Below are 25,532 nucleotides of genomic sequence, written 5' to 3' on the forward strand. Positions count from 1 at the left end.
TAGTCGGGGTAACCAGGAAAATCTTTGTTTAGCGTGGTCAGGTGATCAGTCTATAAAGGAGCAGCTGATGCCTTGCTTGTATTTCCCATACACTAAACAGTGTATGTGTGTGTGCTTTATGTGGGTCATGGAGGCCAATATGGTTTCATTTTCACAGTGTTGGTTTCAAAAAGGGTTAAGTCATTTTTTGTCTGTCTTCTGTTATATATACTTTATTGCTGTGTTTTGTACTTGGAGCTGAAATTGATGTATCATTAGTTGATCATTTTAGTTCCAGCTTTTCATTTGTGTGGATTGGCTGCTTTTCTTGGTGTTAGGCCATGAAGCGGCCTACGTGGATTGGACTTGTTCCATGGATGCTCGATCTGATTGGGATCTGGTGAGCATGGGGCCAGGTTGATGCCTTGAGCTCTGTCTTATTTTCACACCATTCCTGAGTGATTTTTGTGGTGTGTCACACAGTGCTGCACAATTAATGTTAAAATGATTCAAATTGCAATACGACGAAGTGCAATATCCAAATTGCGAAAAAAAAAAAAAAAGCAGAGATGCTCTGGCCTACAAAGCTTGTTCTGTAGATGTAATAAGACATGTTTGTTTGGCAGAGAGCTTGGAAGAGACCTTGAAAAAGCCACATCATAATGATTTTTCTAGTTTTTAAAGGGCAATTAAAACTGTGATGTAAACTGTAGTCATCCATAATAATAAGAAATTGCAATATCTATCAAAATACTGACAGTATCACTTATACTAAGGTGGGTGGTGCATAGTATTAAGTGCCATCTACTTGACTATAAGGACCCAAGGTTTTCCAGCAGAACATTTGACTGTAATGAGATGATCAGTCTTATCCACTTGCAAGTGGCCTTAATGTTTTTGGCTTATCAGTGTAAAAGCCTTACAGTAAATCCTGCTTTCATGAAGGCTAATAACTTAAAATTCATCTTGGGGTTCTCTTTGCAGTTGTTGAATTCTATTGTGTGATACAAAGAGGGTTTTATAATATTTAGGCTAACCTCGTTAATGTAAATTGTACAGAAGCTTTACTAATACCACGGTTCCTTTTAATATCTCTGAATGAATTAGATCTGTGTTCTCCAATCCTTTTCCTGCTCCAACACACCTATTTCAAATGAAAGAACATTATCAGGATTCTGCAGAGCTCGATGATGAGCTGATCATTTGAATCAGCTGTGCTTGTGCAGAAAAACTTCCAGAAAGTGCAGGGCAGTCCCCAGGAACAGATTTTTTAAAAAAAACCCCACTGGATTAGACCATTGCAAAATTTTACGACATCAATGTAATACATTTTTTTGATAAGTCATGTAAACAGACAGCCCCATGTGCTTATTTCATCTATTCACAGATTCAGGTTGAATGTCTGAAAAATGTACAAATCAAATGATTGATATCACATTATAAAGGGATCCATATTGCCCAGTTCTTTCTATCATGCAGCCCCTACTCAAGATCAGCGTTTCAATTTGTTCTTCCAGCTGCTCAAGTGGGGGGCTGTATTTATGCCAAGTCACAGGGAAGACCACCATCGGTGTAGGCTTAGTAACTACCACAGTGACACTGAGCACATCAGCAGGCACATGTTGACGCTCCCTTGTCCCACTGAGGGAAATGAAAAGTGGTTGTTGTGTCACGGGCTGTCTAATCCCCCTCTGAGCCCCCACCTCACCCATCGCCCTGCCCTGTACTGACAGCTGGTGCAGACGGTCTCTGTGGTTCAACTGTCCAACACTACTGGCTGAAAGGAATCTGACTGAGATCACTGGGTGTATAAGTTGTCTGCATAGACAGATTGGTGGACTGACATACTTGAACCCATCTACTGCTAGATTCAAATGAGTTCTAGCAGTGATTATTTACTACGAAAATATTCCAGCTGTCATTGGCTTTGATGTAAATCACTGTTTGCAAAGGCTGCCCTCTCTTTTTACGTTACTGAATATCTAGATAAAAACTAGCTAGTCTTGATGGTATTGGTGCTGACAGAGACCTTTTCTGCAGTCGTAACAGGTCAGGAGTGACTTCCACATCATTTGATCATCAGTGGATGTTCTTCCTTTTTTACATTCTGTACGTTTAAATGGTAATTATTACTATTAGTTTTAAGCTGTGACTCAGTGCAGGAGAGCAATGACAGGCAGTTGGATCCGGTATATCCTGTGTTGGGTTGGCTGTCTTTGGAGATTATCAGGGTCAGTTTGCTGCTCTGCTTTGGCCTGACCTTGCTTGGCTTGGCTGGCATAGTGGTTGGGCGGAGTTTTGTCTACTTTCACTCTCACTTGAGCTCCTGATGACATTTTTACACCCATGCAAAGCCAGCTCTGTCTAACTGGCTTGGTTGGTATTACTTGTATCAGTTTGAACATCTGAGCTACTGTCTGTCTGTTTAATGAGCGTTTCTCTCCATAATGCTGGCTAATGTGTGTATTTGGACCCTGCAGGTTGTTGCAGATATGTCTGTGCAGCATTAATCTTCTTAACCATTCATTTACTATTTTGTATGTAGTCATACATAATTCTCTCTGTAATACAGGCTCCTCCAAATGCCCTGTGTTTTCCTACCATCTCGCTATAATTGAAACTATAAATGAAACTATCATTTTTCCTTTTTCTTTGTTTCAGACAAGTTCAACACCTACGTCACGCTGAAGGTGCAGAATGTCAAAAGCACAACTATTACTGTGCGGGGGGACCAGCCATGCTGGGAACAGGATTTCATGTTGTAAGTTATTAAACACAAACACTGCAGACATGCTTCACAATTTAATTAACTATTTATATTTGATTTTCTTTATCATATACCATCGTCTGTGATTAAAGTCTGTAGTGGACCTCATAGAGTACACCAAGTGTGAGCTCTGTACACTAGGTATGTTCCTTATGATTAATTTCCATTTCAGGGGCACTAACCAATCTAGGTGGCTAATTGTGCACTTCACTACTTCATACTATACAAGATGGTAAATGAAAACATTTGATATGCTTGATTTGTTTTCTTCATGCTTTGTGTCCTGTATTATCATGAAAACCATTCCTAAAGGATACCTTGCCGCACTGATAGCGCAAGGTTGTAGGTGTTTGGTGAAATTGAACAGCCTTAATATAATGCCCTTCACAAGCCATTCATGGATGTTTGTCTTGAAAAGCAAAGAAATCAATGAGAAACTGTCTTTGTGGTTTCAGAGCTCTTTCAGAAAGGTACACAACAGAACACATCAAAAAAGAAAAGGTCCAGGAGCTCTGAAACCCGAAACGAGCTGTATTTTGTGTCATTTTATACCCTTGCTCCTACCTAAGAGCCTAGAGCTTTAAAAACGGCGTCTGTTTTTTTAGGACTTGCATCTCTTTCTAGGAAAATATCCTGATAACCAGCTGCTGTTCATTTCCTCCTTGTAATTCATTCGTTTAATTTCCTCATTTTACTTTGCCTGTGAAAGGTATCTATGGTGACAAGAGAGGCTGCACGTTGTTGCATGTGTGTCATTGTTTGTCTTTTGTGAACTCCCTCATTGCAACTGTGTTTGTTTTTCCAGACCTTCATCCTTCTACTGTCCATTAATGATGTGTTGGCTAGGTCTTATTCAACATAAAACATCAGTGTTTCCAGCAAATGCTGAGCACCAGCTGTTAAAACAAGATATGTTCTGTTAATGCTTGGAGATGATGATGATTCAGCTGAAGTCAAATCTAATAAAAGGGATTCAGATTTTCCGAACAGCAGCTGACTTGCAGCTTATGTTGCTGGGTTTTTAGATCGCTTGAAAGATTTTCAAGTTAATTAGGTCCTGTTTGGCATTTTTGGAAATATGTATACACTTTCTTTCATAGAGATAAATGAGATTATTGAGCCACCCTCGTGTCTTTACAGCAAATAGGAAGCTGCCTCCAGCAGCTGTTTAGCTTATCTTAGCACAAAGACTGAAATCAACTGGAAACGGCTTGTTCAAATGTTCAATAATCTACCTACCAGCAACACTTAAAAGATATGCTGTTTTAAATCATATGCTTATTTGTAATCTGTATCTAAAAGTGTAAAAAGTGTAAATTGTGCTTTTTTTTGGTGGGCCAAATCGACAGGAGCAGAGACGTTTGTCAGTCATAAAAACAGTTTACAAACCAGTGTGTGATAATGTGTTAATGTTAAGTGTTGCACCCAGGCAAAAAATGTTACCTTTGGACAGAGCTAGACCATACAGATACAATAGCAGTATTAATCGATCCATTCATATAATTCTATGAAAGAAAGCAAAAGAAAAAAAAAAACCTTTCCCAAATATTTCCCAAAATATTTATTCCTCTGAAGTTAATAAATTTAAAAATCCAGCTCCACAATCATTAAGTGATTTAAAAGAACAACAAACGTTAAGCTGTTGTTAAAATATAATATTTCTGTATCCACTGTGTATCCACCTGGTTGCTTTAGCACTGAAATTAGTCATATTTGTTTGCAGTACCATAAGAGTCTCTGATGAAGCATAATGCCTTTTCTGAATAGCTATTGATGTTTGTTCTTGTTTTTTTTAATGTGACGTGGAAGTATAAATTGATCAGGGAGAGACTTGCCACTTCTTGCTGGGAGTGCATACGTGGCCCTTTGCAAGTCAATTCCAGTCAAAGAGCTAAAGTAGCCTTACAGTCTTAGTTTATTTGTGCTTTAATAAAAGACAAGGATTGAAACAATGATGAAATCAAACTCAAATCTACTTGATTTGATAACTCTGAACAACAGATGTGTCACGGTTAAAATTAGCACCAGTTTGATTTAAATGCCTTGCTAGATTTTATTCTGTGCCATTTTGAATGAGCACACAATTTAGAAAGCTCCTGTCTCTGCACCTGGACACCCTTGGCACTCGCCGCTCCCCTCTCGCACTTCTCTCAATTAGCAGCTCTCTTTGATGATCTTTTCTCTAATCTTCCTTTTGTTTGGCCTGTCGATAGTTGTAAACTGCCACAAATGAGAATATGCAAATGCTCTTGTCACGGCCTCCTTTCAAATTTGGTATGCTGTTTTATTGCTGTCATCAAGCTGTTTTTGAGCCCTTTGAATAGCACATTGAATGACAAAACAAGGGCTGAATGGATTATGACAGCTAATACACAACGAAAAAGAGGAAGTGGCCTTTGTTATCAGCCAGTTGTAGAGTCTGCCAGTAATTATGTAGAAATTTCTGGTTCATTGAGTGTGAATTGGATGACATACTGGAAAGTTTCCTTTTTTTCTATTCTGATAGCAAAGGTTCAAACTATACGGCCCCATGTTTTATCCACTGACATCTCCCATGAATTTTATCAGGAAATGTTTTTGTTTTTTTTTTTTAATTAAAGCATGACATTACTTTATAACTAAATATCATTTTTGTTCTCAGCGAGATCAACCGGCTGGACCTTGGCCTCATTGTCGAGGTGTGGAACAAAGGCCTCATCTGGGACACCATGGTGGGGACAACTTGGATTCCTTTAAAGAGTGTCCAACAATCGGAGGAGGTGAGAACATGCACCAACACACGTCATATAGCCTAGAAAAATAGATAGTCTAAAGGGTCCAATTGTTTACCAAGGTAAATATTAATATAAGTATCTTTCTGCAGGAGGGCTCCGGTGACTGGATCTTTCTGGATGCAGAAGTCCTAATGAAGGCAGATGAGATATATGGCACTAAGAATCCAACACCACATCGAGTCCTTCTAGATACCCGCTTCGAGCTGCCTTTTGGTGAGATATCAGAGTTGCCCACCCCACTTTTTCCCTTGTTAAACTTCCATAATAAAGCGATGAAACAAAAGTTCAGGTGCTTATGTAAGACATTTCTCAGCGCTGTTCTCTCAAATACCTGCTCTGACTACAGTGTGTGCATTAGTGATATAGAGAGAACTTTAGTAAATCTGGTTTCCTGGGGGCAAATGAAACCTTGATCCACTGAGTTACACAAAGGCCACACATGTTTCCTCCTGAAATGTCAGCAGTCTGTTTCTGAGGCTACACCATCCAGCCCGGGGCACCGTGTAACAGACTGATGACGTCTTCATGTCCTGTGGTCTTATATAAGCATAACTTCCATTGATCTGTGTTGTCAACTTGAATAGAACAACATACTCTACCTGGGTAGAATATAAGGACACCTTTCTTTGAATACGTAACATTATCTCAATGTATGAAGGACACTTAATATTAACAACTAAGGGCTAGAAACGGGACACTCTTAGATTATCATCTCAGATATTTGTCTTACTCTTGAATGTCCTTTATCTGGTTCCGCTGGGGATGAGGCATTTCTGTCCTGCATTAATTGGGGGCACTGACTCATCAATAGCATGCTCTCCATTATTAACTTAGGTTCAAAAATATAATTTTATTTTAAAAGATTGTTCCATTGTGGCCAACAGGATTAAGCGATCATTAAGATAACTTTTATAAACTGCATATTCCTAACATGAGGTATAAGAATTTTGTTCCGTTAACTGTTTATTCACTGTTTTCTGGAATCATCTACAGCAGCCTTTGCATATATTTAAATTAAGTTGCATAGATTATTTTTTCTCCTCACCACTTCGGGAAAGAGGAAGTCCACAACACGCTGACAGATACCTATCCCAAACATGCTATATATGTTATCTTCTAAAGTCTGAACATATTTAAGAAAACTCTTCCAAGATTTACCGTATTTTCATTTTCGGGTCAAACTCATTTTCAATGGGAGTGCTACAGGCACTACTATGATCAAAATCGCTATTTTTAAAACACTAAGAAGGCTTGACACAACATTAAACAATATTCTCAATGCTCTTGTTCATGTGTAGAGACCCTGGTGATCCTACAAGCAAAGTTTCATGTTGTGTCGAGCCTTCTTAGTGTTTTAAAGATAGCGATGTTGATCTTAGTAACCCCCGTAGCACTCACATTGAAAATGAGTGTGACCCGAAAATGAAAATATGGTAAATCTTAAAAGTGCCTCTTTTGTCGTAATCATGCATTTACATGAAGGTTTGACTTGGGTGCATTCACAAAAAAAGCCTAGGTTGCATTTTGGCGAGAGTCTTCCTCCTCGCAATGTATTTAATGTAATTAATTTATCCCAAGGGACAATACAATGATCTTCAATTTTGGTGGGTGTAAAGTCCTCTTGTAGTTCTAGCTCCATTGCAAGTGCTGCATATACAGGCTCAAGCTATGCGATCAAAAGGCATCAAAGTTAAAGCAGGGTGTCTGTCCACTGAGTGGGAGACAGCATCTGTTTTAAGAGGAGACCTTTCAAGGTTGCAGGGGGCCATCGAGATTCTCTGTGCCACCAGAGCCATTCATTAAAGCTGTGGTTCGGTGTGTCTTTGAAGCCCTGGTCTTTGTGTGTGTGGCCTTTTAATGTGCATCTGTCAACAGTGCAGCACACACCCCCCTGGAAATTGGGGATGGTGAGAGCACCTGATCTGATACTTACTTTACTTAATACATGAATTCAAAGAAATCATTTATTTCTTTTTATGGCACATAGCACAACTAAATAGTGACAAATATTTTATCTACATGAGAAGAAACGTGAAGAAATATAACATAACATGTCAGTAACATGTTAAAGGTGCAATATCTAAGAATTGGCAATGTGTTGAATTCATACTCGAAACCAACATGTGGTGGCATATCACAGAGTAACCTATGTCTTGCTGAATGTAAATTATGAAGTTAATTTGGTTAACATTAATTGGCTAGGGCTAGCTGATTACCAGACTGTCTTAAGTAGATATTTCACAACAACACATAAACATCATGACATCTAAACAGTTTCCTCACATGCTGTTGATAATTTTTGCTTACTTGTTGTCAATTTTGCTGTCATAAAAAATGACTGATTTAACAGTTGTCAGTTTAAAGCCCTCCATGATGTATCATGATATTGCGAATGATAAGGCAATGTTGATAATTTTTGTGATAATGCTATAGAATGCTCTAGTATTTGTTTGTAGAGTGGCTTTAGTATGGAGAGTCCAGGGCTGGGACAAAGAATACAGTCTCAGGTAATAGATATGGTTTAATGGTTTAGTTGAGTGCCAGATTTAGAACTGATTTCATACCATCTGTACCGTTCTCTCACATACTGTATACTGCATGTAGCTCTATTGTATGTGGCTTTGGCCTATTTTTCTTTTAGCATAGGTTTTCTGTCTGCTAACATGTATAACTTAATATTTTAAATTTTGTGTTAGACTGTAAACTGTAACCATTACCACCTCTTAAAATTAATTTGGTTTATCACTGTCATGACTCATCTGTAGCATATTTGAATGCTGGATCTCTTACGCTGTGACATAGAATGTTCCTGACAGTTTGGATCCCTTCACAGTTTGTGGCCATTGCTAACTAAATATTTTCATTTCCTCATTCCTAAGGGGCTCATGAGAAATTAAACAGTCATAAATGTGTTATGATGGCATCCTGGAATGTTGCTTGAAATGAGAGGAAGCATGATGTTGGAATATAAAAAAAGGTTCACGTGAATGTTTGTTTTGGCACCAGACATCCCAGATGATGAGGCACAGTACTGGACAGGCAAGCTGGAACGCATCAATACCATGAGAATCGATGATGAGGTAAAGTGGAATTTTACTAATTAGTTTGTGTTAAGGAATATGAGTGTATATTTGTTAATAACATACATTTGGTATATAGTTTTTTCTAGTCCTAGTATGTTCCTGTTTACTACCTCTTGTGCTCATGACGCAGATCATCTATAGGTTGTTTGTTTCTATGAATGCTGATGGTGTCGTGCTAAGTTACTGTGGTATTAATAACAACATGACGACATGAAAACACACTTGACCGCTGTTGTGTTTGGCTCTCTCTCCTCTGTAGTACCCTCTTCAGGATGATGTTCAGAGTCGCCCACTGCCATTTGCAGCTTCACAGTGCTGTGAGTGTGCCTGCCCATACTGCTCTCAGCCTCTAGATGGAGCCAGTTCTCCACCCTTCTAACTCTTAAGCTTTGCTATAATTTCCTCTCTCTCTCTCTCCCTTGAGCTTGTTTACTGCCTAATATAGTAACAGTTGAATCCTGTTAATCAGAGTTGAAAATGAAGACCATACAACATCAGTCTGTCTTTATTTCCACAAATTTTACTGAGCTGAGTTGACTATTCTTACTGTTTTGGCAGTCTTTCAGTTTGTTTTCCACTCTGAGAACCACTGATCCTCACATTTTCCAGCACAGGGGACACTTTTTTTGGTTCTCATGACCCCTACCTCCTCTAACTCTACCTCTCACTTGTAACGTCTGCACTTTCACCAGGCAACTATTTCGGATGGGCCGAGCCACTGAGTATGTAAAACACAACTTTGATCAAAATTCTACCCCTGGCCAACCCTCAGCGCTCTCTGCATGTCCTAATGTCCCATATTCCCTAATAACATGTAATCTAGAAGGTTCCCTTGCATTTTACCTTTCATTTTCATTTTAACACTTGATTTTCCTAAGTATTTTTCCTCAATCCCCTTTGGCTTTTTGATTTCCTTTTGTGCTCTCGCTGTTCTCCTATTTTTTATGCTATGCCATATAACATCCATAAGCCACGTTTACTTTATCTGTGAATTATTGATACGGCACACAAGTAAAGGTCCAGGAAAACTCATCAACAACACGGATATGTGTTTTTCTTTCTCACTGAAATTTTAAGGACTTTTATAAATCAATGAATAGTTTCAGTCATTTTTAAGGAAAAAAAATAAAACATCTGCTGGTGTCAACGTCTTAAATACAAGGATTTGCTGCTTTTTTTCAGTAAATGAAGAGTATGTTGGTTTTGGGGTGTTGTTTGGACAGAAAAAGGAATCTGAAGGTTCACTTTGGTCTGTGTGAAATTGTGAAAAGAGTGTTGAAATGCATTAATAAAGTCATCCTTAGTTGCAGCTCAAACATGTTTGAATATGATAAGAAGTAACATTTGTACAAATACTTACAGGCCACTTCATTAGGTGCCCTTATTATAATGTTTTTGACTGACAATGTCAGAGAGGTATTAATTTAAGTAATAGTAGTTTGCAGTTGTAGCATTATTTTGAGTTGTGTGAAGTAGAAGTATTACATTTCTGACAGTCTCAATATGAACTGAAACATTATAAGCTTTGTTTAAAAAAAAAAAAAAGAATTCACGGCTGTTGTGTTTGGCTGAATTACATTGTGCATGTGTTCCTGATGAAGTGGTTAGATGGTGTATTATGTTATATATTTATAGTCTACTATACAGTAGGAGCCTTTATTAATATTTTAAAGGGTGTAAATTGCAGTTGCATCACTAAACTGATAGGGGGCAGTCTTTGCTAACCTATAATTCTCTGTCACCTTGACATCTCATTGTCCTCCCATTTTACTCCAAGAGATATCAGCAGAATCAGTTTATCTTTCACCCTCTCACTTTATCGCTTTGGAAAGATAAACCTCTGATGTCAGCTGTCCCCCCCAGCAGACACCAAACTCATGGTTAGCTCTTTGGCACTGACACTTTGAAAAAGTGTTTCATTTAGGTGCTCTTCTTTTGAGCGGCATTGATCTGATATTATAACTGTAGTAACAACCGCATTTAATTATTCTGTAACATTCTTTGAATTAAGCTGTCTGCAGCTTCTTACTTCTATGTTTGCATATATAATAAAACAACATCATCTATAGTATAATATAGATGAAGAGCAGCTCAATTTCTTCCATTTAAGGAGAGCTTGCATGTATGACATGCATGACATTTGCCCTCTAAACCTCCCTATTAACTTGGCATCCATTCCCTTATTTCTTCAGCCTTTAACCGTCTTGTCCAGATAGGTAAAATCTTAGCCAGGATGCATCCTCATCTTTGACATTGTTTTAAAAATAAGCAAGGATTATGGTAATATAAAATGCTTGCAGTCACATGAAACACACTAATGATTCAGGAAAAATTCAAGTAGTCATAAATTTATTCACCCTGTTGCAGCTCTGGATGACCAGGACAGTGCTGTCGATGACCGGGATAGTGACTATCGGAGTGAGACGAGTAACAGCCTGCCTCCGCGTTACCACACAACGGCTCAGCCCAACTCCTCCATGCACCAGTATCCGATGGGGCCTCGGCAGCAGCACCACCCCGACTCTTGCACAGACTCTGTCCACAGTTTTGACCTGGACTACAGGGATCAGAGAGGAAACAGGTAGACAGAGTATCCACAAAGTCGCCTATATACACCCTCACTATATATATATATATATATATATATATATATATATATATATATATATATATATATATATATATATATATATATATATATATATATATATATATATATATATATATATATATATATATAATATGCATACGTGTACCCTGAAATCAGTCAGTCAGTTTCAGAATCAGTGCATCTGATTATTTAAGTATCAGAATTATTTAAATGGCCCAGCTTGTGTGGGGACATTACAAAAACTTGTGTTATTGTTATTATTATTATTATTATTATTATTATTATTACATAGCTGTTGTGAGGCCAGTTTTGGTCCATAAGACAAACTGTTTCAGTGCATGGGATATACTTTCACTCTTGGATTGTCATGGAACACATGCGTACCATTGAGACTGCAGCAAATCTGTCTGTGTTGACTGATAGGGAGTTGATCCGGATAATTCTATATCCGGGAAAAAAAAATGGGACTATAGCCAGTGAAGGCTCATTGTTCATGTTTGTTTTTGTCTTGAGGGTGTGTTTTGTTGGTTGAAGTTCCTAGTAGTTTGAATGCCTCTGAATTTGGTTTAGCCATATCACCGAGGAAATCCCTCTGTCACACAAGGAGGAAGTGGGTCAGTGACACACACGCATTTCTTTTGTGATTAAAAACTTGGTCAGTGTACACTATATGGTGGTGATTTAACATGCATTACTCATGAACACTTCTGCAGGCTGAGTGTTGAAGAACTGATAAGCATGACTGTTGCTGTCGGGATTTACAAAGATCGAAATTCAGAAATGTGTGCAGACATAGGTGCAGATATTCAGTCTTAAGTCTTGCAAACACATACAGTTTAATTGCCAGTGCACACTGAAATGTCTAAAGGTATTTTTGAGGCAATTTCTGGAATTTGCCATTTGTTTTTAGTATATCAAAGCCTTCAGGTTTAGCTGTGCTCAACCCTTACAACATCATCAAAGACTGCTACATATTTATTGAACTTGTAATCTGTTAAGAATGTTGCATGATTATATCTTTACAATTGCATGAAAATGTTCTCTCTTAATTTCTTCATTTATCGCACTGCTTAACTTGTTTGCATTTTTTCTTCTGGTTTGTTTGCTTCTTCTTTTCTGTCCCTGTGTCCTTTCCCATCCCTTTATCAAATATATTCTTAAACTTAAAATAGATCATTAAACCAGAAGGGCAGGGTCAGAATTATACCTGTAGATTCTGGCATGGGGGTTGAAGATTGGGAAAACAAATACAAAGGGCAGGGCAAGCCTCAGCTGAGTGACTTCTTAGATGATGAGGAAGACAATGTTATCCTTCGAATGGGAAAATCCTACCCTGAGCCATCACACACGTCTATCCGTCAAAGTAGTCATTGTAGTGGTTTTCTGCCTGCCACCTACCCTGAGGGCTATGACACTATTGATCGGCGGCGGAAAAAAAAGATAAGAGACCCAGGAGGGTTGTTGAGTACAGAGACAGACAGAATGAGAGAAGAGGCTTTTCCCTCTGACCTTGCGCTGCTCCGTGAGAAAAGGGGGGAGCTGTTTATGCGGCAGGTAGCCGAGATGCAGGAAGAGGAGGAACGTATGACATCATGCCTGAGGCCATATAAGAATGGTCTTCTCTACAAGACTAGGATGTGGGCTAAAACTGAGCTGGACAACACTTTGGAGAATTATGTGGCATACAAAAAAGAGCAAGATGCAAGAATGAGGGCACGGTTTGATTTTGATTTAGAGACTTCTGAGGATCTGCAATACTCCTATGTAGGAGTAGATGAGAATATTGATGACATTGGCTTTATAACTGAGGACTTTCACCCAGAGAGCACAAGACATTACAAAGACAGGTATTCTTACTCCTATGAGGGTCACATGGAAAATGCTCAGGGTCTTCGAGAAAAGAAGTGTGGGAAAGGTAAAATTGGAGGATGGGCTACAGAGGCAATGCTGTCTCCTGTAGAGGAACCAAGTGATGAATATGTTGACCCTATGGATGAGCTCCAGTGTCTCGTTGAAACAGTTTCCGAATATCTTGCTGAAAAAGAAGAAGAAATTAGCAAGTATGGTTCCCTTCCAAAATCAAGTAAATCTAGGCTATCATCTCAAGGTAGCTATATAGCTGATTCTTTTGGAGAGGAACAGAATTGTTCATCACAGGATCAGAAAGGACAATCCACACACACTCCTACTGACCAGAGCATTTCAGGAGTGAAAAATGCCATGAGCTCATTATTTAATTCTTTCACTGACAGAGTTGGAGGAGGCCCAAAACAGCCTGTCACATCTCCACAACCACCATCTTCTCAACCCTCACAATCTGGACTAACAAAACTGTTGTCCTTTATTCCTAAATCAAATAGCTCTGCACCTGTAGCAGTTGTATCTCCAGTAGAAACTTCTCATGAAAAATCATTCAGCTCTTTGCCTTCTCAGCCACAACATGATGCCAAGACACAAGGTTATAGTCAAGAAACAAGAGGTCTCACAAGGACCAAGACTCCAGAAAGTGCAAATGAATACATCCCTGAGTTTACAACCAAACCTCCAAGCGCTCCAGGTAATTCGGTATTGGGGAAATTGAATCCTTTAAAGCTTTTTTCAGCAGGAGATATTGGGAACTCTGCTGAAAACAAACAGACACCACAGTCTGCATATTCTCAGGACCATACACAATGGGATGAGAAACACAGTCACCAAGGTAAGCGGTCAGTGACAGCAGATGGAGGTTGGAAATCAGAAGAATTAAGGAGTTCATCACAACAGAAACATTTTGGTCAACAACAAGATGGAAATCTATATAGCAGACAAAATCCCATGATTAACAAACAAGAAAATGTGCCTGTTCCAGGACCTGCAAGCCAGACTGGCCAAACACAGCCAGCAAATACTGGATTCTTCAGCCCTTTTAAGAAGTCATTAAGTTCACTGATCACTCCCGTCGTCCCCGTTCCACCTCAGGGAGCTCCACCTATAGCAGTCTATCCAGTGTTTGGATCAACACAGGATCCCAGATTAGAAAAACCTCTGGAAGACCCATCATTGAATAGTAATATTAAACGTCCTTCCATGTCCTCTGAACATGTCTCCACTCAACATTCCAAAGCAGAGGGAGGCATGCTCTCCGGTTTTCTAAAGTTTGCATCCAGTGAAGATGTCAGTGCCTCAATGAATACACAGAATTCTGTGCAACCACGTCATAATATAACTTCAGCATCTTCCACCTTGAATACTGCTGCGCCCAAGGAAAACACTGAGAAGGGATGGTTTTCCAGCATGTTTAATCCTACCTCTGCTCCCTCAGGTTCAAATCAGAATTTTACAAGTCATCTGCAATCTCAGAACAGCAGAGTGCCATCTGGTTCACATGCACAACATATTTCAAATCAGAAACTAACAACAGCCCATCATGAAATGCAGCATCAAGCTCCCAATCAGCCTGAATCACAAAGTTTTTTGACAGGTCTTTTTAAAGGGAGCTCAACTGAGGACGTCTCTCATATGGGCTCCAATCAAACGAAACAAGGAGGACTGCTATCTGGACTTCTTAAATTTGGTCCTACGAATGACCAATCTGGCAATTTGCCACAACAAACGTCCCATGACAGTCAGCCACCAAGGGGCAGTAATCCCCCACAGTTTCCTCATAACCATCCTCCACAACAACGTTCCTCAGCTCCACAAACAGGGGGCCTTATCTCAGGGCTATTGAAGTTTTCATCAACAGAAAATATACCCCAAAACATGCAGCCCTCTGTTGCTGAAATGCAGAGGAACATCCCTGGCAATTACTCAGGTCAGCAGCAGACTTCAGATGAAACGCAAAGCCAGCCTCAACAAAAGGGGCTGTTGTCTGGTTTGCTTAAATTTGCATCCTCAGAGAAATTTTCAAGCAGCCAAACAGTTCAGCACCAACAAGGCAGTCTTCAGCATAAACAAGAGGATTTGAATCCCCAGACTAATCAAAGTCCAAACCAAGTGCCTCATTTTAGGAACAGAACATCAAGTCAGCATGTTATCCAGCAGGAGACAAGTAAACCAGGCTTTACTCGACAACAAACAGTTCCACTCCAGCAACAACCATCCAAACAAAGTGGTCTTTTATCTGGTCTTTTTAAATTTGCATCAGCAGACAACATAAACACACAACAACACCCATCTGCTCAACCACCCATAATTCCCCCAAGTAAATCCAGCCATGAGCAAACAAGACCTAGGAATAACCCAACTTCCAATGAAAATCAACCACAAAATGACTCAACACAAAAAACAACCACAAATACCACAACTGGTCTACTTTCTGGACTTTTCAAATCCCCCTCAGAAAATATGTCTCAACAGCAGACCAGAACCATCCATGAGACACAACAAGTTAAAGTACCAAGCAGCCAGACAGCTGAAACACAGCCAGAGACAGCAAGTCAATCTGGAGTGCTTTCAGGATTGTTCAGCAAGTTAACAAAGTCATCTGAAAATATTGACACAACATGCCAGACATCAACATCACCACATCAGAAAACCAATGATTATACAGTAATAACAAAGACCCCACAGCAAACACAGTTACACACTAATGTAACACAACAATCTTCACAAGAACATGAAGCACAAGAGAAGAGGATACCAAGAACTGCCCAGCAAGGGTTTTTATCTGGACTGTTTAGCAAAAATGTAACCGAGGACCCCTCACCTCCTAAACAAGCAGAAACGTCAGGACAGAATGCAGAACAGCAGACACCCTTGACTAGATTCACAGAGTCGCCAGTGGGCAAATTAAAAAGCACTTCCTCAGACTTTGGAAGGGACTACTTTCAAAGAGTTGTTCCAGGTTCTTTCAATCCAGGAAAGAGCCGACATGCAGTAATCTGTCCACCTGCTTCAGTTGATACTGAGAGTTTAGATTTACGAACATCTGCTACTTTTGCAAGATCTCTTCAAAGCCAGGCAGCATACTCCTCATTTAGCACAGGTAATTTATCTCAGTTATATTATTCAAGCCCGCTTCAATCAGTTCACCCAATGGCTTATAGTACAGGAAATATTAATTCCCTTTTACAAAGCCATACAAATTCTTCAGTAATGACTACACAGCTATGTAGTGGCGGAAGCAATTCTTCTTTGTATGAAGCTACAAGACAAAATTTGTACCAAGGTCAGTTGTCTCCTTATGGGTTGAGTCCCTCCTATGATGAAAACCAGTGGATCCGTGAAAGTGCTCTATGGCAGCAATTTCAGAATGAGTCACTAAATTATCAGTTCCAGGGGGAGGATCAAGTTTATAGACAGAGCTGTGATGGTGCATCATCTGCTCTTTGCTCTACCCCCTCAAATATATATCAGCCATATAACTCCTCTACACCATGGCATGGTGTTAGTAACCAAGAGCAAATTAGACCATATCAGTTAGAGGAACAAAGGAATGATGATCTATACACCAAGAGGAAATTATGGAACAGTTACGAAGACTTGGGAGACAGAGAATATGCATCTAATGAAGAGGGTGTTTTGAACTTAACTACAAAACAGAGCAACACAAAGTTTGGGAAATGGCATTCTTTCAATGATGGTAGCACTTACAGCTTGAATGGGGTTTCATATCATGAAGGCTATTATGAGGAGACTGCACCCAGCTTATCTTATGCAGCTAACTGGCAATATGGAATTGATAACGCAGCCTTACAAAATGTTAATAAGGATGGCATAAGCCATCGGAGTCAATTTAATTTGAATAGACCAATAGATTCAAACTATCTTCCAAGTGCCCAAACTGAGATGGAAGATTCCCTATACCTTGAAGACACTGAATGGTATCAGCAGTGGCTGGCACTTTTGGAACAAGGAATGTGGTGGCCAGCAGAGGACGGTGACTGTGGCTACTTTGTTTACACAGATCACGAGTACATTTATGCCTTGCTGACAGATGCAGCAGGTGAATACGTGTATGCATGTGGCCCCGAAGGTGAGTCTTTGGGAAATGCACAGAAACTAGATGGTTTTCCCAGTGCTTGGCTACACAATGAAATGGTTTGTGTTTGTGGCTTCAAAATTCCACTTTACAATGAGGACGAGCTTCTTTGGCTGCCTGGTCAAGATCATTGTGATTCTCAACTTCTTAATGCCCCCCTCGATTTGACTGCTGCCTATAGAAAAGGAAATCAGATCATGAATTTAAATCTTGAGAAGTTTTCTCAAATGTTTGAAAATTCATTTGTGTCACAAGGGCAACAAGGTGTAGATTTCACATCGTACAGGTTAAACAAAGTCAGGATGGATCCAAGACAGGCCAGTTACATGTATGAGGATCAATGCAACGGTGTCATTGACCTGTCCTGTCATAATAAAGACCATATGGGCCCTTACTGGAACAATCAGGAAATGAAGACATTTCTTGCTCAAAAGGTTGCTGTGTCCCTGAACTCTACTCCTGCCGCAAATTTAAATCATCAGCTACTTCACAACTGTTACCAGCCTTGCCAACGGAGGCGTTCATCCACTGGGGTAACAGTAAAGCATGTAGATGATGTGCTAGAAGAAGAATGGAGAAAAAGAGTGTGCCCAGGAGAACAACAGCCTAATCGTCAAGTCAAAAAAGTGTCTTCCCTCATTTCTTCTTTTGTTGGAAAAACATCACAGACGGAGTTAAACAATAGTACCACATCCACCAGTGATCAAGCTCCTGACAAAAATACAAAGAACATTCTCTCATCAGGTTTCCAAAGTCTGAAGTCAAAGATCATCAAAGAAGAACCTATTGCTGTGAAGCCAGACAGTATTAAACAACAAATACAGAAACCAGCTTCCACGCAGGGAAGAATTTTGCCAACAATACCAACAACCGCTCAAGTGACTCATCCCTCGGTACAATCACATACAACTTCACAGAAACCGAGACTTTCACGTCAGGCTACCATGGGACAACAAACAACCGCACCACCATTGCCCAATGTTGCAGTGCCTTTAGGATCAAAAGAATCTCTTAATAAACCTGTACCACCAGGACAACGTACATCTGATAAGCCAATGGATACACCAGGGGAAAAACCCTCTGAACAGCCACAGGCAGGCTTCATGAACTTTCTGAAAACTGCAGTAGGAATAGAAGAACCAAAGCCAGATCCTCAGAAATTTTCTCAGACTGTACCCAATCAGCAGAGCAAATCTGGCAGCCCTGTTTCCTTACCAGACAGTACTACATCCAGTAAAGAGGCCACAGGAGTTCCAAACCTCTTTGGATCAATCAGCAGCCTATTTAGTACTGAACCCTCACCACCTCAGAAACAGCAAATGAAACCTAGTGCTACTGAGGCTTCACTGACATCCAGACCGAAGGTTATACAGAGACAGCAAACAATGGACCAAAGTGGCACCTCTCGACCTTTACAGGGCCAACCTCCAAACAAAAGTATATCCCAGGCATTTTCTCCTAATTCTTCCACGGGTCCTGAAATAAGACGATCAGAAACTGTGCCACCAAAACAGGATTCAGGGAATAAACCTTCTGGTGGACTGTTTGGGTTTTCAATTGGAGAAATGCTGTCAGGATCAACCGCAGCTGCCCAATCTGGACCCACACCTCAAACACCTGCATCAGCTACAGCTCCACAAGAAGAATCACTTGGAAAAAGTATATTATCAATCTTTAGTGTGCCAAATCCTCCACAGGCTTCACCTAATACAGGGCCCATGCCTCAAGTAAGGCCACCAAGTGCCACACCACAACTTCCTCAACAGGAATCACTTGGTAAAAGTATATTATCAATCTTCAGTGGGCCAACTCCTCCTCAGGCTTCACCTAATACATCAAGCATGCCTCAAGCATGTCAACCAAGTGCAGCTCCACAACCTCCTCAACAGGAATCACTTGGTAAAAGTATATTATCCATGTTTGGAGGATCAAGTCCTCCTCAGCCTCCTACTCAAACGAAGTCTGCGGCTGAGGTACCACAACAAGGAGCTGTTCCTCCAAAAGACCCTCCAAATTCAGGAATTTTTTCACTCTTTGGTGGTCCTAGCACCCAACAGTCTCAAGCCCAAACTGGATCTCTTCTTGGGGGAATTCTGCCTGGGTCATCAACTTCATCTGAAAGTCCAGTTAAAGGACTGTTGTCAATGTTTAGTGATCCCAGTCCACCACCATCTCAGCCACCAACATTGTTATCTCAGCAAAGAGTAGCTCAATCACAAACCCAACAAGGGGAACCTCAGACACAAACGAAGCCACAAGCACAAGGGCAGCCGGCCACCTCTGTTCTTGGGGGATTATTGGGTGGCTTGTCTACCTCTAGTGAAAGTCCAGGAAAATCTTTGTTCTCCATGTTTAGTGGCCCCAGTGCTCCTCAAACACCTGGAGATGGTGGAAATTCAAATTTGTCTACTTCTCCAGGGACTGCAGCACCCAAAGAACCTGTCAAGAGTGTACTCTCTGTTTTTAATGATGTTGTGTCCCCTCCACAGCAAACTCCAAATTCATCTGCTGCTGTTAGTGCTCCTAAAGAGATTTCTTCTTTGCAACAAGGCTCCCAAATGTATTCTGTTTCCAGTAGCCCCGTCCCAGAGGTAGTAGCTACCAGTGAAACATCAAGTGAAGTACATGTTAGTCCATCCACTGAGTCTACTGTAGATGCAACACGGGATGCCACAATTAAAGGCACTGATGTTGCATCAATGGCACCAAATACAGAATGTTTCACTGCTCCAAAGGAAATGAGCACAGATGGTGCATCCCAGGATTCCGCTCCCTCTAAAGAACCACCAGCTTCTGGTTTTCTGTCTATGATCAGTGGATCAGGCCAACAGACTCCATCCACACAAGCTGGTTTCATTTCAGACAGTCCAGGAAAAGGTTTGCTTTCATTATTTTCTGGGCCCAGCACTGTAACTCCTTCACCTACAGGGTCTGCACCTGGATCATCAGGCCCCAAGGATGCACCAGCCAAAGGTTTGTTCTCTGTGTTTGGAGGTTCTGCCCCTCAGCCCTCTTCCCAGCCTGGAGGTTCTCTATTAGGGTCGATGTTTGGAGGTTCTTCGCCCCAGACAACAGCTTCTCAAACAGGGGGATCATTACTGGGTGGTTTGTTCGGAGGGTCTGTTTCTCAGGCTGCCCCTCAAGTTGGTCCCACTAAGATTGGAGGGGCTGCTCCTCAGACAGCAGGACCTCAAGCAGGGGCATCCTTACTTGGGGGCTTATTTGGTGGAGCTGCTCCTCAGGCTGCTGGATCTCAGACTGGTGGGTCTGTTTTGGGTGGAATTTTTGGAGGATCAGCAGCTTCAGCCACAGCACCTCCGACTGTTGGGTCCTTTGGTGGAATATTTGGTGGGGCAGCAAACCAGTCTTCAGCATCTTCAAATAATAGCTCTATACTGGGAGGTATTTTTGGAGGATCATCTTCTCAAACATCTGCTGCACAGACTGGTGCATCTCGTTTGGGTGGCATTTTACCTGGAGCATCTGCTCCGAATGACATACCTGATAAAAGTTTAATTTCAAGGCTTGAAGGATCTGTTCCACCTGCAGCACCCACTCCAACTCCAACACCGAAACCCTCTGATGACAGTAAAACTGCGCCAGACTCTTTAATTGATACTGCAATCAATAACAAAGAGCAGGGAGAGGCACTACAGCAACCTGACAATAAAACTACCCTAGCCCTAGCTGGTTCTGAAAAATCTGTAATTGATACTGCTACCAAAAGCACAGAGCAGGAAGTGGCAATAGAGCAACCTAACAGTGATTTTCAGTGTCTTGGGACAAGCATGCCCAAATCTGATGTCAGTGTCATAGAAGAGGTCCATAGCAAAAATAATGACATGCCAAGTGCATTGGCTAATGATATTCCGTCTAAGGAATCTGAAGTCTGTGCACCAGCACAACAACCTGCAAGACCAGAGCTTGTGGGTGATCAGTCGAGTCAAGATACAGTACCACCTAAAATAGAAGGGGAAACATCAGCCACTCAGTCTGCAAATGTTGTGGTCCAGGGACAACAAAAGCCATCAGAGCCTGACACAGTTACAGGCTTAATGTCTTCCCTTTTCAAACCAACAGTTACATCCACTGAAGGCTCTCAACAACAGCAGAAGAACTCACTTTTTGGTCTGGGTGGAACAGCACCTCAAGCTGCTACTGGTCAGTCTGGAGGATCACTACTAGGAAGTATATTTGGTGGGTCTAACACTGAGACAGCAGCTCCAGAGGCAGGAGTATCATTACTGGGAGGTTTATTCAAGGGTCCTGCTTCACAGCCCAGTCCTCAACCCACTGCCCCCACAACTGGGGGGTCATTATTAGGTGGGATGTTTGGAGGAGGATCTACTGCAAAGTCTGCAGGCCCCCAGAGTGGTGGATCATTATTAGGTGGCATGTTTGGAGGATCTGCGGCAACAGCACAGCCTGGTAGTTCTTTACTTGGAGGAATATTTGGAGGAGTCACTGCTCAGACTGCGGGACCACAGACTGGAGCATCAATACTTGGTGGAATAGGTGGATCTTTATTTGGGGGTATGGGACAACCATCTAAGTCACCTGAAACAATGCCAGCTGAGCCCAAGCCAACACCTGGCACTACTCCACACCTGCAGTCTAAGATTGAAAGTGTACCACCTAAAGTATCTCCATCTGGCACTCCGACAAGCACAAAGAACATAGTGGACTCAACCGTGCCAGAAAACAATCAAGAACAACAGAACAGCAGAACAAGTGGTAGTGCTGTGACATCTGAGCCAGCTTGTCCAGAAACTTCTGCTGTCACTGGTGCTTCAATAAATACTACAGTTGACGTCACCCATCAGGTAGATAACACTGAAAAGTCAGCTGTTGAGGGAGAGATAATTCATGAGAAGCCCATGATCATTAAAGGAGACCCTGAGAGTAAAGAAAGTGACAAATCTGTCCCACCTAATAGTCAAGAAGCACATGCTAATATTGGTCCACCAGTTAATCAGTTGCCCAACAATGCAGAGAATCCTCAAGCAAAGTCTCTTTTTGGCTTCATATCGACACAGAGTGATGCAGGAAAATCTCTCGGCTCCCTATTTTCACCAGCAATCCCATCAGGCACAATGCCCCAAAATGAAGGGGGCAGTGGACTGTTTTCAGGATTAAAAACTCTTTCTGGAGGGCTGTTTCAAGAGGAAAAACCTGTTGCTGGAAAACAGGAGCCAACAACCACTTCATTGTTTGGGTCAAAAATAAGTTTTCCGTGGCAGGCAGAGCCACCCAAGCCACAATCTGTCCCAGTTGTAACATCACAACCAAAAACCAATAACCCAACAAGTGATCAAACACACACTGTACAAAAGGTCACATCTGATGCCCAAAAAAGTGAATCGGTAGGTTTCACAGATGCTATTACAAACCCCCAGATTTGCATCTCCACTCCTGAAGTAGATCCTTCAGCATCCCTGACCCCAAAGGAGAAGGAAAGACTTGTAGAAACAGACCCCTCTTCAGGTCCTACCTCTGGAGTGGAGCTGGACAACCAGTCCAAGAAGGATCTTTTGAATGCAAAAAGGCTAGTAGAAGCATAATAAATGGCATTCCCCCCTCACCATTTATGATGCATTGACACTGACAAAAATGTGTTCCCTGTCCAGCTCTGCAGTCCATCCATCCTCACTAGAATTTAGTAAATTAGTTTGAGCATATGTACCGTGTGCTTGTTTGTGTGTGTTTGTATATGTGTATTCTTTGGTATGTAGGTATTTTTTGTTGTTGCTTCTAAGTAATTTCAATGTCATTTAAAAACAGAATTCCAAAACAAGATTTACATATCTCTAAAATCATGGGCATCATATACTTAATTCATTAGAATATCAAAGAGAAATTAATACACCTATAAATAGGATAAACTATATCAAATATAAGCCTGGGTTTCTGTGATATTCTAGATGATGTAAATTTTGTTGGCGCATAGGAATTCTGTAATCGTATCATTTGCGTTGTGTATTATTTTATACAGTGGAAATTATTTTAGATTCTTCATGTTTATCATTTATTCAAATCAAGTATTGTAAATGCTTACCTTTTTAGAAATTCAGATGTTATAAATCTAACTGATCTGTATTCGACCCCTAAAACTGCCACTTCATAATAGGTAAAATTTCAAACACGCATATCAACCCTGCATATTCATTGTCATCCATCTGTATTTTAATCCTGCGTCTCCATTGACAATAGAATATGCAGATGTAATTGTGTACAGGAATATATCCTTTCTGGTAAGGAATAGGAGATTTAGACATTAGACAGGTACCGGAGATTTTATACCATGCTACACTAAATAGATCATACTCTTACGTGTGCCATTTCTATTTAAAAATGTAACTGTTATGTAGGAATAGCATGTGTACTGAACAGTGCACATGCACAACACGTTGACACAATTTTCAATATTTGTTCATTATTTTCCAACATGCAGCAGCCTCCCTGCAAGGTTGGGTATTTTTAGACAATGATGTGGTATCTGTAGCTATACCAATTGATCATTTAGAGAGGTTACCCATAAACATAGTCCTCTGCTAAATAGTAGATGGCTTTTGAATACAATTCTGAGTAGATGGGTGGGGTTTATTACAGACCAGAAATATTGATTTGGTTGATTTGTTTTCTCTGCATAAGCATTGAAGTGATTTCTAAAATGAAATTATTCAGATTAGTTCTACGTAATGATCCCCACTTATCTAGCCTTGGAAAGAAGAGACATATAAACCACAGAAGTATTGAGAAATAGTGTTACACGCAGTTCTGATCTCAAAAAGAAGTAGTCTGACATTGAATATTTTCCTCCCCCTTCTCTGACCATTGTAGTCCAGTGGAAAGTAGTCGCTTTGGGTCATCAGGAAACCTGAGTCAGGCCAGCTCCCAGCTGAGTGAGACTGGCCAAGAAAGCACTGGAGGGTCAGAACTGGAGGAGTCCTTCCACTCCTACCACAGCACTGGCTTTCACCCCTCTTCCAATGGGCAGCATCGCACCAATGGTCATCTTTCCATCAATGGACACTCAACTGTTGGTGAACAGGAGATAAATAGGCTGTCCCCTGAAGTAGGACGAGGCCTAAAAATTGACACTCCAGCAGAGAGGGGATCCTCTAAACTGCAGAGGTTTGATTTTTTGATAAGAAGTCAACTTGTTTTTTTCATTTCTTTTATAATGTATGCATGGGAACTGAAAGATCTGCTCCATCTCTTTCTGCTGTTCTTCTCTTAAATCCACATGGCCCAGGTTCCATGATGATGGGCCGCCATTACCCTTTTCTCCATCCAGAGTTCGTTGGTTGAAGGCCATCAATAAAGTTAGGGTTCAGCTCCGGGAGGTAGGCAGTGTTTCACTTCACATCACTTCTTCATCACCTCTGAAGTCTGACTTTCTTATCCTCTGCTTTCATATTCTACCACACATTAACAATCATTGCACTTAAAAATACACAAAATACACAACGCTCTTTGAAAATGGTTGAGTTTAACCTCTTTGCTTGTTGATGATGCACTCAAATATGTATAATTGCAATGCTTTTATTTTATTAATGTTTTTTTGTTTTTTTTTTTGCAACAAACCCTGTTTGCTCCTCTCCACTCTTGTGGTTATAGACATTAATCTTGGAAACTGTGGGGTACACTGACAGTTTTGGTAGCATTTGAGCAGAGATTCCCAAGTTCCCAAGTCAAGCATGAGATTTTGATTTGATTTAGTTAAACCCACCTGTATATTTCCTGCCAACATGCTATTGTAAATGCAGTCAAATTGTCATAAGCTTCCTCCTTTGTGCTACAGTGGTCCAGCAAACATGCAGCTTTGGAGAAAGGAGCAGAGGAGAGATGTTCCTGCCCAATTAAGGAATATTGCATTAGTAATTCATTTCAGATTCTCTGTTTCCCCTGCCTCTCTTAGCCTCAGTGTCCATAGGTTGATTGTATCTCTGCTTATGACACTGTGATTGTGAGGCTAAAATATAATGTGTGACATTTGATCCCATCACTTTGTTTATCAAATGATTCATTGTTTCAGGGACTTACAATTTGCATTGATAGATGGTTCACAAAGGGGAGTATTAGTTTCCCTTTGTCATTTGTATTACCCACCACCTTACCTTCTTCCCCTTTTGAAATGGAAAAAATAATATCATAATCAGAGCTGTTTACTGCTCAATAGTTACTGGCAAATGGACTTGCATTTAAGTAACATTTCTCCAGTCTATGAAGACTGAAAGCACTTTGAAACACTTGTCACATTCACCTGTTCACACACATACCCTGATGGCAGAGGCTACTATGCAAGGTGGCGACCCTCTCATTATAGTAATTGCGGGTTCAGTTTCTTGCCCAA

At 40.7% G+C, this 25,532-nt stretch overlaps 1 protein-coding gene across 1 annotated transcript in view; it reads left to right on the forward strand.

Moving 5' to 3' along the window:
* The window catches only part of LOC119029619 (protein unc-13 homolog B-like), a 69,389-nt gene that overhangs the window by 16,657 nt on the left and 27,200 nt on the right, over positions 1-25,532 (forward strand). The window contains exons 3-10 of the mRNA XM_037116572.1: positions 2,641-2,740; positions 5,388-5,505; positions 5,610-5,733; positions 8,527-8,600; positions 8,863-8,920; positions 10,971-11,184; positions 24,017-24,310; positions 24,432-24,522. Coding sequence (XP_036972467.1) covers positions 2,641-2,740; positions 5,388-5,505; positions 5,610-5,733; positions 8,527-8,600; positions 8,863-8,920; positions 10,971-11,184; positions 24,017-24,310; positions 24,432-24,522 — 1,073 coding nt within the window. The remainder of the gene's footprint in view (positions 1-2,640; positions 2,741-5,387; positions 5,506-5,609; positions 5,734-8,526; positions 8,601-8,862; positions 8,921-10,970; positions 11,185-24,016; positions 24,311-24,431; positions 24,523-25,532) is intronic.

Source organism: Acanthopagrus latus, chromosome 12, assembly GCF_904848185.1.
Source record: "Acanthopagrus latus isolate v.2019 chromosome 12, fAcaLat1.1, whole genome shotgun sequence".
Classification (NCBI taxonomy): domain Eukaryota; kingdom Metazoa; phylum Chordata; class Actinopteri; order Spariformes; family Sparidae; genus Acanthopagrus; species Acanthopagrus latus.